The sequence below is a fragment of the Echinops telfairi genome, unplaced genomic scaffold (assembly GCF_000313985.2).
Source record: "Echinops telfairi isolate 266 unplaced genomic scaffold, ASM31398v2 ScPeMD7_4225;HRSCAF=4972, whole genome shotgun sequence".
NCBI lineage: Eukaryota > Metazoa > Chordata > Mammalia > Afrosoricida > Tenrecidae > Echinops > Echinops telfairi.
Window position 1 is genome coordinate 14,180,105 of NW_022108124.1, and position 12,510 is coordinate 14,192,614.

The 12,510-nt window shown below is 45.3% G+C and overlaps 1 protein-coding gene across 1 annotated transcript in view; it reads left to right on the forward strand.

Annotated features, from left to right (window-relative positions):
• Positions 1 to 12,510, forward strand: part of LOC101648271 (myosin VIIA and Rab interacting protein) — a 349,534-nt gene that overhangs the window by 165,300 nt on the left and 171,724 nt on the right. The window contains exon 3 of the mRNA XM_004708673.2: positions 4,050 to 4,271. Coding sequence (XP_004708730.1) covers positions 4,050 to 4,271 — 222 coding nt within the window. The remainder of the gene's footprint in view (positions 1 to 4,049; positions 4,272 to 12,510) is intronic.

Genomic DNA, 12,510 nt, shown 5'->3' on the forward strand with positions numbered 1-12,510 from the left:
GGGGGAGGGACTTATATTGTTGTTGATGAAGGGAAAGTTGTTTAGACCTTAATACCCAGTATGCATATTAATATTTTTCTAGCTGATGTATAAAAAACAGAAAATGCCAAATCATGGTGGATTAGACAAACATAATGAAGAGAACCAGTCTAAAAGAAAGTTAGGAAGGAGGAATAAAAAGAGTAGTTAACAGAAAACATGAAAACAACATCTTAGAAAGGTATCCAAATACATTAATCATCTTATTGTGAATAACATCTGGAAAAAATGATGATGCAAATATTGAAAGGGAAGGGGTGTGGAATGATGGGGTATTTCTCAATAAAATATGATGGATATCAATTGTAAATACCAGACAAATAGATTTCAAAGCAAAGAAGCATGATTAGGGATACAGAGGGCCATCTGTAATCCCCAAACAAACGATTCCCTCGAAGCATAGCCATTACGAGAAGGCGCTGGGTGACACAAACATGTAAGCGCTAAACTACTAGCTCAGAGGTTAGTGGTTTAAACCCATTCCGAGGCACCTCAGATGGCAGGCCCGGCAGTCTGAGTGTCAGCGGGCACAGCCTTGAAAACCGATGGATCCGTTCTGCTCTGCGTGCATGTCATGAGTCAGCACTGACCCCTGGTGAACATGGCTGGAGAGCAATGGGAATGCTGACAATTCGCATGGCAGGCCCGGCGCCTTGTTCTTCATGGGTTGAGAGTGAAGCAGTCCTTTTCCGGCACACACAGGACCTCTACAAAAATAGAGCACACATCAGGCTATGCTGCGGCGTTCAACAAAGACCAACGAATTCATGTCTTCAAAATTCTGTTCCCTGATCAATATGTGTAAAAATAAATAAATAAATAAATGATTAAATTTAGAAAACCGCAACTGGAGAATTATCAAATATGTAAGGCTAAATGTTAATAAAAATACGGACTCAGAACTTGTTGGGGTGGAGGTAACTAATTGAGGATGTAATACTGAAGGAGGCCTCTTTTTGCTTTGTTTTGTTTTTTACAGCGAGAGCTATTTAGTATGCACCGTATATATTTGAGTATAAGCCAACCCGAATATCAGCCGAGGCACCTCATTATACCACAAAAACTGCATTAGAAATGTGCTAAAAAATTCAGCTTTTACACGAGTATATATGATAATCAAAGTACTTATTAGACCAGTGGTTCACAACCTCCCTAATGCCACCACCCTTTAATACAGTTCCTCATGTTGTGGTGACACCCCAACCATAAAATTATTTTCATTGCTACTTCATCGCTTTAATTTTGCTACTGTTATGAATCATCATGTAAATATCTGATAGGCAGGATGTATTTTCATTGTTACAAATTGAACATAATTAAACCATAGTGATTCATCACAAAAACAATGTGTAATTATATATTGTGAAATATTTTTTTCTCATGACAAATAAGTGAAATGTTGTCTTGAAGCATGGTGTAGCATGGGTCACAGTCTTCACGCCGGGTACTTGTCTGTGGGCGTATCTGCATGTGGGCGACCTGCCTGGAGACAATAGAGGAGCCGTGTCTCAGTTCCTAAGACCATTGGAAATATGTGTTTTCCAATGGTCTTAGGTGACCCCTGTGAAAGGGTCATTCGACCCCCAAAGAAGTCGTGACCCACAGGTTGAGAACTGCTGCCTTAGACCCTCCAAAGCAAGATATAAAACCCAGTAACCCATAAAAGAAAAAGAAAAAATATATATATATATGGACTTAACTATAGAAATATCACACATGGCTGAATGATGGAAGACACTGATAAGCAAAGGCAAGTGCAGGCTGGGAGGAAAGATTTGCCATACACACCGTGCATGCATCCAGGATTAATTTCACAATGGTGAACTGGAAAACAGAAGTCCGGTTTTTTGTGAGCCTCTGTTTTGATCCCCACTCCCCCACCCCCCAAAAAACCAAAACTTTCCATTTCAGAGTAACTTGGTTACCTTCTGTCAGTTTTTTCCCAAATCCCTGGGTGTCTTTGGAGTTGATCTTGGTGCTCAGCGTTCTGCCTTCTTCCTCACTGCACACAAAGAGGCGTGTGTGGAAGGATGCGCTGTATGTCCGTGGAGCTGGCTGTGTGCGTGGTGTGACTGTGAGTTCCCAGGAAGATAGGGGGCTGTCCTCTCTGCACCTCCGAGCCACCAGGGTCTAGAATCTCTAACACCCACAGAATCTGTGTGGCCTCATGGTTGTGAATGCTTTTAAACATCCCTGCGTGCTGCGGTGCCCAGGGATGTTACATAGGGCTTTGACTGCAGAGATGCTTGGACAGGAAATAGTGCCCATGCCACTTGCTGAAATTGCATCCTTGTCCAAACAACTGGCCCGCATCCTTTAAATAACTTGACCGAAACATCAGTGTGAGGATACAAGTCAGCAATTGTGTTAGGCTGGGTTGACTTGAGAAACAAATCCAGAGACACCCATGTGTGTCTAAGAGAGCTTTACATCAAAGAGCAATTGTAAACTGAGAAAACATCCTAGCCCGGTTCAGATCAAGTCCATAAGGCTGATATTAGCCCATATGTCCGATGCCAGTCCAGAAATCCCCCTTCAGACTCATGCAACACATGCAGTGACACCGAATGCAGAAAGATCACGGGCCAGTGGGTGGAAAGTCTTGTGGATCCAGTGGCAGTGGAAGCATCTGAGTGCTGGCATGGTTCTCCATGTGGATCCTCCAGCTCCAGGGCTCTGATTGCCATCAGAATTACTCCATGTAGTTTGTTAACAGAAAGATGATGCAGAGAGAGAGTGTGGCCCACCTCCAGGGAGAAAGAGAGGAAGTTCCCAGAATCCTCATGAGAAGGCCACCCCACAAGAAGGGATCATCAGGTTGTGACCTGATTGACAGACTAAACTCCACCTCTTCACTCTGTTTATAAAGTTGATGGGATCTTATGTAAGGACCACAGCAGTCTTGTACTTAGCATGCTATGCCACTGCATGGCAGCTTAACAACTTTTGAACTATAGCCCACAGTCCAGGATCAAGTATAGATATCTACATGTGCAGCCTCCTTGGATCCTCCCAGTGGCCCCAGGAGGCGGCATCACCCACGTTGGGAAGCACTGTTCAACACTCAGCTTAGCCAGATCACCCCGACTGCCTTGACCCACGGATTCATTTCCATTTGCCAAATGCTCTCTCATGGCTGGAATTGGAAAACTGCTCAGTGGTGCCCCTTCAGGCAGCACCCAGGGCCTGCACCATCCTGTGGATGAGCTTAGTTCTAACCATGGGCATCTCAGTCTAACCTCTCACATATAAATAATAAGCCTCTCTAGGCTTCTGGAAGAACATGCTTTTGAGAAGTACGCACAACTAGGCGGCCCTTTCACGTTCCTCTCCGGGTCTTCTGCCAACAGTTGGCCTTCCAGAGATTTGATGTATGTGTTAGTCTGGGTAGACTAGAGAAACAAAATCATAGACACTCACGTGTGTATAAGAAAGAACTTTATATAAAAGAGCAATTGAATATTGAGAAAACAGCCCAGTCCAGATCAAGTCCATAAGTCCGATATTAGCCCATATGTCCCATACCAATCTATATAGTGCTCTTCAGACTCACAAAATGCAACGGCACGGAATGCAGAAAGATCACAAGTCAGTAGGTGGAAAGTCTTGTGGATCCAGTGGCATTGTAAGCATCTCAGCGCTGGTAGGGGTTTCCACGTGGCTTCTCCAGCTCAGGGCACTAGGGTCATCCCATGTGTCTGGTCAGCTGCTATGTCTCCCAGGGAGTGAGCAGAGAAAGTGTGTCTCCCTCCTCCAAGGAGGAAGACAGGAGTTCCCAGAATCTTCAGGAGAAAGCCATGCCCACACAGAGGCCTCGGTGGGCTATACAATGATTGACAGGCTAGACTCCACCCCTTCACTCCGAATCCTCAAGTCGACACCAGATTATGTAACTACCACAGTGTAGGAAGGCCTTCCCAGGCAGCTTGGCGTCTGGCTGTAGGAATCTAGACTACCTGCCGAGCGCCCCAGACCTTGATGTGCTCTTCCTGGTCTCCTCTCCCATCTAGCGAGATGAAGCAGAAGCTGGAGGAGGAAGGCAGCAAGTGCAGGATCCTCTCCAAGCACCAGAAGTTCGTGGAGCACTGCTGCATGCGCTGCTGCACGCCCTTCACCTTCCTCGTCAACACCAAGCGCCGCTGTGGGGACTGCAAGTTCAACGTCTGCAAAGGCTGCTGCGCCTTCCAGAAGCGAGAAAAGGTCTGGATCTGCTGTGTCTGCCAGCAAGCCAGGTGAGTGTTCGCCAGGTGAGGGGGACGTACCTGCCCCTTCCTTCAGCCAGGTAGGACTAGCTGCGACTGGCTGGCCAGCCTAGCAAGCATCTGCAGGAGTGGAAAGATTGCTGGGGTGAAAGGTTGGGCACTTCTTTGGAGAGAGGCTGAGAGGGAAACCACCTGGGTGTAAGCAGGAAGGAGGAAATGGAAAATACAACTCCCTGCAGGTCCGCCTCTCCTTTGGATGTTTCTTGTCTGGGGCGCATTCTTTGATTCCCTCACTCTGCACGGCTGGATTCTTAGGAGTCGTGCGGGGCATGAGGATAAGGGTGTTGGCTTGGGCAGATTGCTTGGGCCTCAGAGGCTTAGGGGGTGATTGACCCCCCGGGTTCTCAAGGGCTGGTTCTGGTCTGTGGGAATGCTTGCCCTAACCAAGTCACTGGCTCTCTGTCCCGGGCCTGGGAAAAGCTGCGTGGGGGGACAGAAGCTAAATGCGGCATTGTGGAAGGTGCAGAAAGAACCAATCGTGTGAATGGGGTGGAATGATTCCATTTGGAAGACAGGACCAGAGAGCTTGGAGTCGCGTACTATCCGCATGCTCCCGCAGTGATGCACTGACCACTTGCATGGTTGAGTTCTTAATACGTGGAAACGGTAAGCAGTGTTTGCTGCTTGACACTTCACGCTCATGGAGATCGAGTCGATTCCGACTCAATAGTGATCCTGTAGGACCAAGTAGAACTGACCCTGCCGGTTTCTGAGACTGGAACTCTTTGGGGGAGTAGAGAGCCTCATGATTCTCTTGGTTTGTTCCTTAGCAAAACAAAAAACCAAAACCTTGGTCTTTGCTGATACTAGCATCGTATAACATTATATGTCACTCCTCTTGCATCCTTGAACAATGGCTCTATTCCAGTGAGCCACATGGAGACTGGCTGGATCCTGGCAGCCCCTATTCAGATGCCCACCTTCCTTACCTTTCCCTTCTTCTCTTCCCTCTCATCCCCCTTCCCTGTTTGCTTATTCATAAGACACATCAGCTACCAGCAATTTCCCTTCAAATGAGTTCAGGGGGTTGGCTACGTAGAGACTTAAGAGTCACCCAAGAATCCTTCTGTAGGCTATCAAGTACAAGTCAGCCCAGCGATGCCCGCTAAAGCCAAAGATGGTTTGCTGACCACCTCCTGGCCAGCCCCTCCCTTATCCTGGACCTGCCTTTCAGGGCAAAGAGCCCATCAAAGACACACAGCATCTTGAAAGGATGACACAAGTTCCCTGGCAACAGAAAGGAAGGAGGAGGGAGTCTGTGGTTGCAGATGAGGGTACCTTTTAGAGGGATGAATGGGAAGAAGCCCATCTCATGCCTTCTCTTGCTTAACACAATTGGGGTATGAGAACAGAGTTGGGTATCAGGGAGATCAGAGTAGTCTCGCCATTTTCACGACAGCAGTTGGAGGGTTTAAACTTTTGAGCAGGGTGCTGGCATGACAAGTGGAGTTTGTATACCGCCAGTCCTCCCATTGTGTGTTTTTCTCCGGCCACACTCAGCTGCCCCGTCTCCATATCCAAGGATAGTAAAAGTCCGTTTCTTCTGGGTCAGGAGTTCAGAACAGGCCAGAGGGGAGTAGAGGTTCTTAAAAACCTCAAGCTCACTGCCAACCAGTCAATTCTGACTCACAGTGACCCAGTGACCTGACAGGACAGGGTAGAATTACCCTTGTAGGTTTGCTAGACTGAAAATCTTTATCCTAGTAGAAAGCCTCATCTTTCTCTCTTGGAGAAGCTGGTGGTTTTGAACCGCAAACGGCAAAGTTAACTGCCCAGTGATTAACCAGAATGCCGCCAGGGAGCAGGGTGTCTCAAGGAAACGTGTTCAATAATAACTCTTGCCAGATACTGAAAAATACGTTGTAAAACAGGAGTGGCAACTGGTCACTAAGCTGATATTTTAAATTTTCATCTCACATTTCTAGCAACTGAATGAGGAGGCAAGAGGCTTGGGTCATCCCCTATAACTTAATTTTGCATCATTCTCTTGTCAGCGCGACATGACAGCTACCTAAGTCTCAGAAGCAAAGCGTCAGAAAAAAGGACCATTCCCGGAAGGGTACCTAAAAAGACACCCCCAAAATTGGTGTGCATTTCTTCCACTTGTTTTAAAGAGGGAGGGGGAGGCTGGCACCCTCAATTCATCCGTGCAGACAGCGCACATCCCTGCATGCTTAATCAGTTGGAGAAAAGAGATGCTGGAATTTTACTGCTTTAACCTCAGCTAACGTGTTGTGGGGATGTCTCTGGGGCTTAGGGGTGACTACTGACTCAGAGTGGAAAAGACAGAGAAATTGGGGCTCATTCCTTGTGTTTCCATATTATTCAAGCTAGTCTCCAGGAACCAGCCCAGGCTTGACATCCATGAGCCGTGCGGTGGGATTTCGTACCTTGAAAGTGCTCGAAAGCCCAATTTGGTAGAGGAGTCTTTGCAGCTCAAAGTTCTCCATCCATCTATTTATATGTATGAAGTAGGCCCTACCCCCAAGACTTTGATCTGAGTGAGGGATTTCACTTTGCATTCCACTGTAGCCCTCCTATACTGCTTGGCTGCTTAAAGCAGGTTCTGTCATGGAGTTGCTTACATTATGTGAGACTAAGGTGACTAGACGTCCCAATGTTTAACAATTTTTCCCGCGGCCTGCAGCGTTTTGAAAAAGTCCCGATTTTTGGAAAGAATGCACGACAAGCTAGGGTATACAGTTTTCGACTGCCATGTGGCTATATCGCCAAGAAATGAGTTTTATCAATATGTCCCACTTTTGTCCCGCTTTACCAATGTTAAAATCTGGTCACCTAATCTTAGACCATTCATCACGGGAGAGGCTTCAACTGCCAGACTCCTAGCCCAACAAAGCTGACGTAAAACCTAACATTCCCAGAGGTTAACAGATTCAACCCTATCCTATTGGCAAGAGGGCGCTCTGGTGGCTTTGAGGTGAGGCGCTCAATAGCTAACCCAAAAGGGGGTGCATGGAAACCAGCCGCTCCTCCATGGGAGAGAGATGTGGTAGTCGACTAGCAAGGACTATTACGGATAAGTGCCACTGAATGAATTCCAACTCCTTGTGACCCTGTGCACAGCAGAACTAAACGCCGACTGCTCCCGCACCGACCTCAAAAGCAGTGCTATGGCTGAGCCACTGGGTCTGTCTTCTTGTTGAAGCCTCTCTTTCATTGACCCTCTACTTTCCCAAACATGATGTCCTTGTGCAGGGCCTGCTCCTTCCTGATCACATGACCAGGGGAAGGAGGCTCCCCAGCCTCGCAGTTAAGGACATGCTCACTGCGCATCTGCCGAGACAGATGGGTTTGTTTATACGACTGCTGTTTTCTGCCAACACCAGGATTCAAAGGCATCGACCATTCTTCAGTCTTTCTATTCATTATCCAGCTTCCACATGCATGTGAGGCAACTGAAGACACCGTGGCTTAGGTCAGGAACACCTTAGTCCACAAAATGCATCTTTTCTTTTTAGCACGTTAGAGATAGCTTTTGCTGCAGGGTTAGCTAATGGACCGTGTCATATGATTTCTTGACTGCTTCTTTATGGCTTTTGATGGAGGACCTACGTGAAATGAAATCTTGACAACTTCAGTTTTTTCCTTCACTTATCACAAAATACTGTGTGTTGGTCCATTTGTGAGAATTTTTGTTTTTATATTGAGTTTAATCCATACTCTACGCTGTAGCTTTTGATGTGCACCAATAAACACGTTAACTCTTCTTCAATTTTAGCAAGAAAGCTTGTAATGTTTGCATGTTTGGGGTTGTTAATGAGCCTTTCTCTAATCCCGATACCACGTCGTTCTTCATACAGTCCACCTTTGCAGATGATTTGCTCCGTGTACGGACTGAATAAGTATGGCGGAAGGACATAACTCGGACAGGCCTCGTTCTTGTTTTTAAACCATGCAGTGTCCCTTTTTTGTGTTCAGACCACTGCGTCTTGGTGTACATGCAGACTCTGCATGAACACAAGTAAAGGAGTAAGTGTCCTGGAATCCCCATTCTTCAAGGGCTTTCCATACTGTTACGATCCACGGAGTCAAATAACCTTTACATAGTCCATAAAACACAAGTAAGCACCGATCTAGTAGTCTCTGTTTTCAGCCAAGGTACGCCCCAACCCACACACACACCCCAAAAAACCTGGAAAAAAGCTCCACTCGGTGGAGCTTTAGTAGTATGCATCCCCCCCACCCCACCCCCACCCCCTCAAGCAAGCATCAAGCAACTCTCTCTAAGTGCACTCAGGGGAAGGACACAGTGAATTTTTTCATAAAAGCTATTTCACTCAAACCTCTTTTTTTGTTATGGCCAATTTAAGAGAACAGCGTGTGTCTGTGAAATTTTGTTTCCTGCTCTGGAAAAATGCCACAGAAACAGTTGTGATGTTGAACACAGCTTACGAGGACAGTGTTATGGGGAAAACTCAAGTGTCCCAGTGGTTTTCTGGTTTCAAAAAAGGTGAAATGTTGATTGATGACATACCTCATTCTGGACATCTGTCAACTTCCTGAATGGATGAAAATGTTGACTTGTAGTGCATTTGGAGTTTGTGCCACCAGGTCAGACTGTTAATCAGGCTTTCTATTTAGAGGCTCTGAAAAGATTGCGTAACAATGGGCGATCAAAAAGACCTGACTTGTGGCAGATGGAGGACTGGTTTTGCCACCATGACAATGCACCTGCTCATGCAGCCATCTCAGTGCACCAGTTTTTTGCAAAAAGACAACATGCCTCTCTTGCCCCCCCCCACACACACACCTGACTCATCTGACCTCACTCTATGAGACTTCTCTTTGTTTCCTCGAATGAAAAGGAACATGAAAAGATAGCAATTTGAAGACATAGAAGAGGTGAATAAAAAAAACGAGGGAGGTGCTCTCAGCCATCCAAACAGATGAGTATGAAAAATGTTCCCAAGAACAGAATCACAGATTTGACAAATGTATTAAGTATAATGGAGAGTAATTTGAAGGTGGGAAGATTGTTTTGTAAAAAAATTTAAGTACATAGATTTGGAAAAAATTCTGCTCTTTGGGGGTAACCCCTCATACATATGACATCAGCAATGATGTCTCCTGTTCCATGTCCTCTTCTGAATGTAGCTTGACTTTCTGTTGATGTATGTATTACTCTAATGTTTTTTAATTATCTTCAGCAAAATTTTATTTATGTATGCTAGTAATGGTATTATTTGATAACCACTGGATTAAATTGTGTCCCTCAAACATAGGCATTATAAATCATAGCCTCTTTATCACTGGTTGTAATCCCATTTGGGGTAAGTCTTTAGTTATAGTAATGAGGCAGGGTGGGTGTAGGGGGTGTCTTTAGTCAATCTCTAGCAAGAGATAAAAGGAGCAAGATTAAGTAAGCAGAGATGGGGGCAGGAGAGGGATAATCGGCCACATGAAGACCACCTAGCTCAAAAGAGACCAGGACCTTCTTGCAGAGTTGTGCTAGATAACTAAGACATATAATTCCTGCTTTTTTGTTGGTGCACCTTTCTTTGGAATGGATATGAATACAGTGTCTTATGGTTGGTTGGCCAGACAGCTGTCTTCCAAATTTCTTGGCACAGCAAATGAATGCTTTCAGCATTGCGTTTATTGGTTAAAGTATCTCAATTGGCATTCCATCAATCCCCAGGGCCTTGTTTTTCACCAGTGCCTTCCCTGTAGCTTGAACTTCTCCCTTGAGCACTACCAGCTCTTGATGGTGTTCTGCCTCCTGAAATCATTGAGCATTGAGTATTCCCCGAAGTAGGTCGACTCTGTATGTCCCTTCTATCTTCTTTTGATGCTTGCTTCGTTGTTCAGCATTTTGCTATTAGAATCCTTCAGTATTTCAACATGAGGCTTGAATGTTGTCTTCCATTATTTCAACTTAAGAATGGGGAGCATATTTTTCCTTTTTAGTAGTGAGGAAGCCAGAGAGATTGGCCACTTTTTATGTGGTCTGTGCTTTGCAGAGACTCAACCAAGACAGAAACACTGACAAGAAGTACATTCTCTTTTCTTTGATTATCTTACAAATCAGACTTACATATGGATGGTGTATTAGTCTGGGTACTTTGGAGAAACAAATGCACAGCAACTCATAGATAAGAGAGAGTTTTATGCAAAGAAAATGTGCATCACGAAAACACCCCAACCCAATGCTGCCCAAGCCCACAAGTCCAACATTAACCCATACCCAACACCAGTCCACAAAGTCCTCCACCTCACAAAACAGAGGCAATAATGCCGACTGCAGGAGGAAAGCTGAGTCAGTGAACGTGTAAGCATCTCAGCACTGGCAGGGGTCTCCACACGGCTGCTCCAGCACCCAGGGCTGCATCGGGATAAATCCATGCGGCTTCTCCTTGGGGATGTCTTGTAGGAAGTCAATCTTGCAAGCTGAAGCAGGGAACTGCTAAGGCAGCTGCACCCGGTGCAACCATCACAAAACAAGAGACCCGAGAACTAGAAAGGCGAGGCTTCACCACCCATTTATCCCTCCGCCTTTCAACCAGCACCACATGTGATTATCGGCCAGGCTGGCACAATTAACTAACTCAGATGGTTAGACTTGAGTATTTTAGAGAACCAGGATTATATCTTGAAAAACAATAAGGATTAGAATGTGAGATTTTTATATTAAGTAAACAAAAGTATACCTACAGAGTTCAATTAGATTTGCTTTCATAATCATCTAGCAGGTATTCATATTGATGTTCCTATATATTTCTATTGACTAAATGGGTTATGCATTTTTTTAAGGAGCCCTGGTGGCAGATTGGGTTCTGTGTTGGCCAGATTTTACAATACCATGTAGTATAAAAATTGTACCAATTTATTTTCTTTTTCAAATGAATGTGAATTCTATTAGATGCATGGGAGGTATATACAGAAAGCTGGTCACATGGTCTTGACGAATAATTAGATAAGGTTAACTCTAGAGCCTTCCTCTTGCTTTAGCTGCTTTACATTCAAGATCCAGCTCCAGAAGCTCTCTGACATCCAATTTCTTCTTTCCCTCCTGTCTTTTCAATGGACTTTTGCTTTCTTCATGTATGGCGACCTTAATGTCATTTCCCAGCTCCTCTGGTCTTTCACCAATCGGGTCCGTGTGTCAGATACGTGAAGGTGGTCTCCAAACCCACGTGGGCTAGCAGCCATTGTGAGCCTGGGGCAGGACTGGGAGACCTGTTGAGCGTAGGGCTGCTATGAGTTAGAACAGACTCGGTGGCACCAACAACTTTAAATACTCTGTTTTCTTGATTCTTCTAAGATGCCCATGTTTGTGCCTTTTAAGGTTCCCAAAATCAGAATGTGTCTTAAAATATGTCCAAACAAATGTGCCAGGCACCAAGAAAATAATCCACTTTAGTGGTAATTATCCATTCACTAGCAGGCTTAGCTTTAGATAGAAGGCATCTGTTCTTGAAATGATCACCTCAATCGAGCCCTTGGTGTGGGTATCACCAAGGTACATGTCGACTTGTCTTCCTTTGCATAAATGCCTTTAAAGAGATCGCAGGGTGATGCCGCAACTCAAAGGAAGTCACAGTGGACTTGGAAAGTCCCATATGGCACAGGCTTCTCCCTATAACAGCCGCCGAGTTCAATGCCAAATCTCTAGACAAGATTGACGAACTTGAAGATAAACCATTAGGAGAAGTTGTTAGAAAGTTCCGCTCATGGATGGTGAGAGATAATCTACCTGTTCCAAGTTTAGAACAAATAGAACCTTGATGGAAAACCTCAGACCAGTACCAACGGAGGGACATTAACACAGATCTCTGACTCGAACACTTCAGATGTTGATTCATGAAAGCCAGTGGGAGACCGAGGAACTGCTCAGGTTAGAGAAGGCCCCCAGAGATGTGGCAACTGAATGAAATGCCTGATCCTAGATTGGCTCCCGAAGAGAGCTAGAGAGGACACTGAGACAGATGATGAAATTTGAATATGGATAATAATAGTGTGGTATTATATCAGTTTCCTGATCGGGGTCATTGTACGTGGCTGTATAAATGTTGTGGAGCAGTATTTTGCTCCATCAATGCTGACCAAAAGGCCTGTGTGAAAGCAGCGAGCCGGTCACAGCCAATCACTGATTTTCTGCAGGATTATTGTTCAGATTTTCACCTGAATTGTAGCCAATTTTATGGTACAAATCCTTTGTCTGCCTTTATTTGTGATGCCTCCCCCCCCC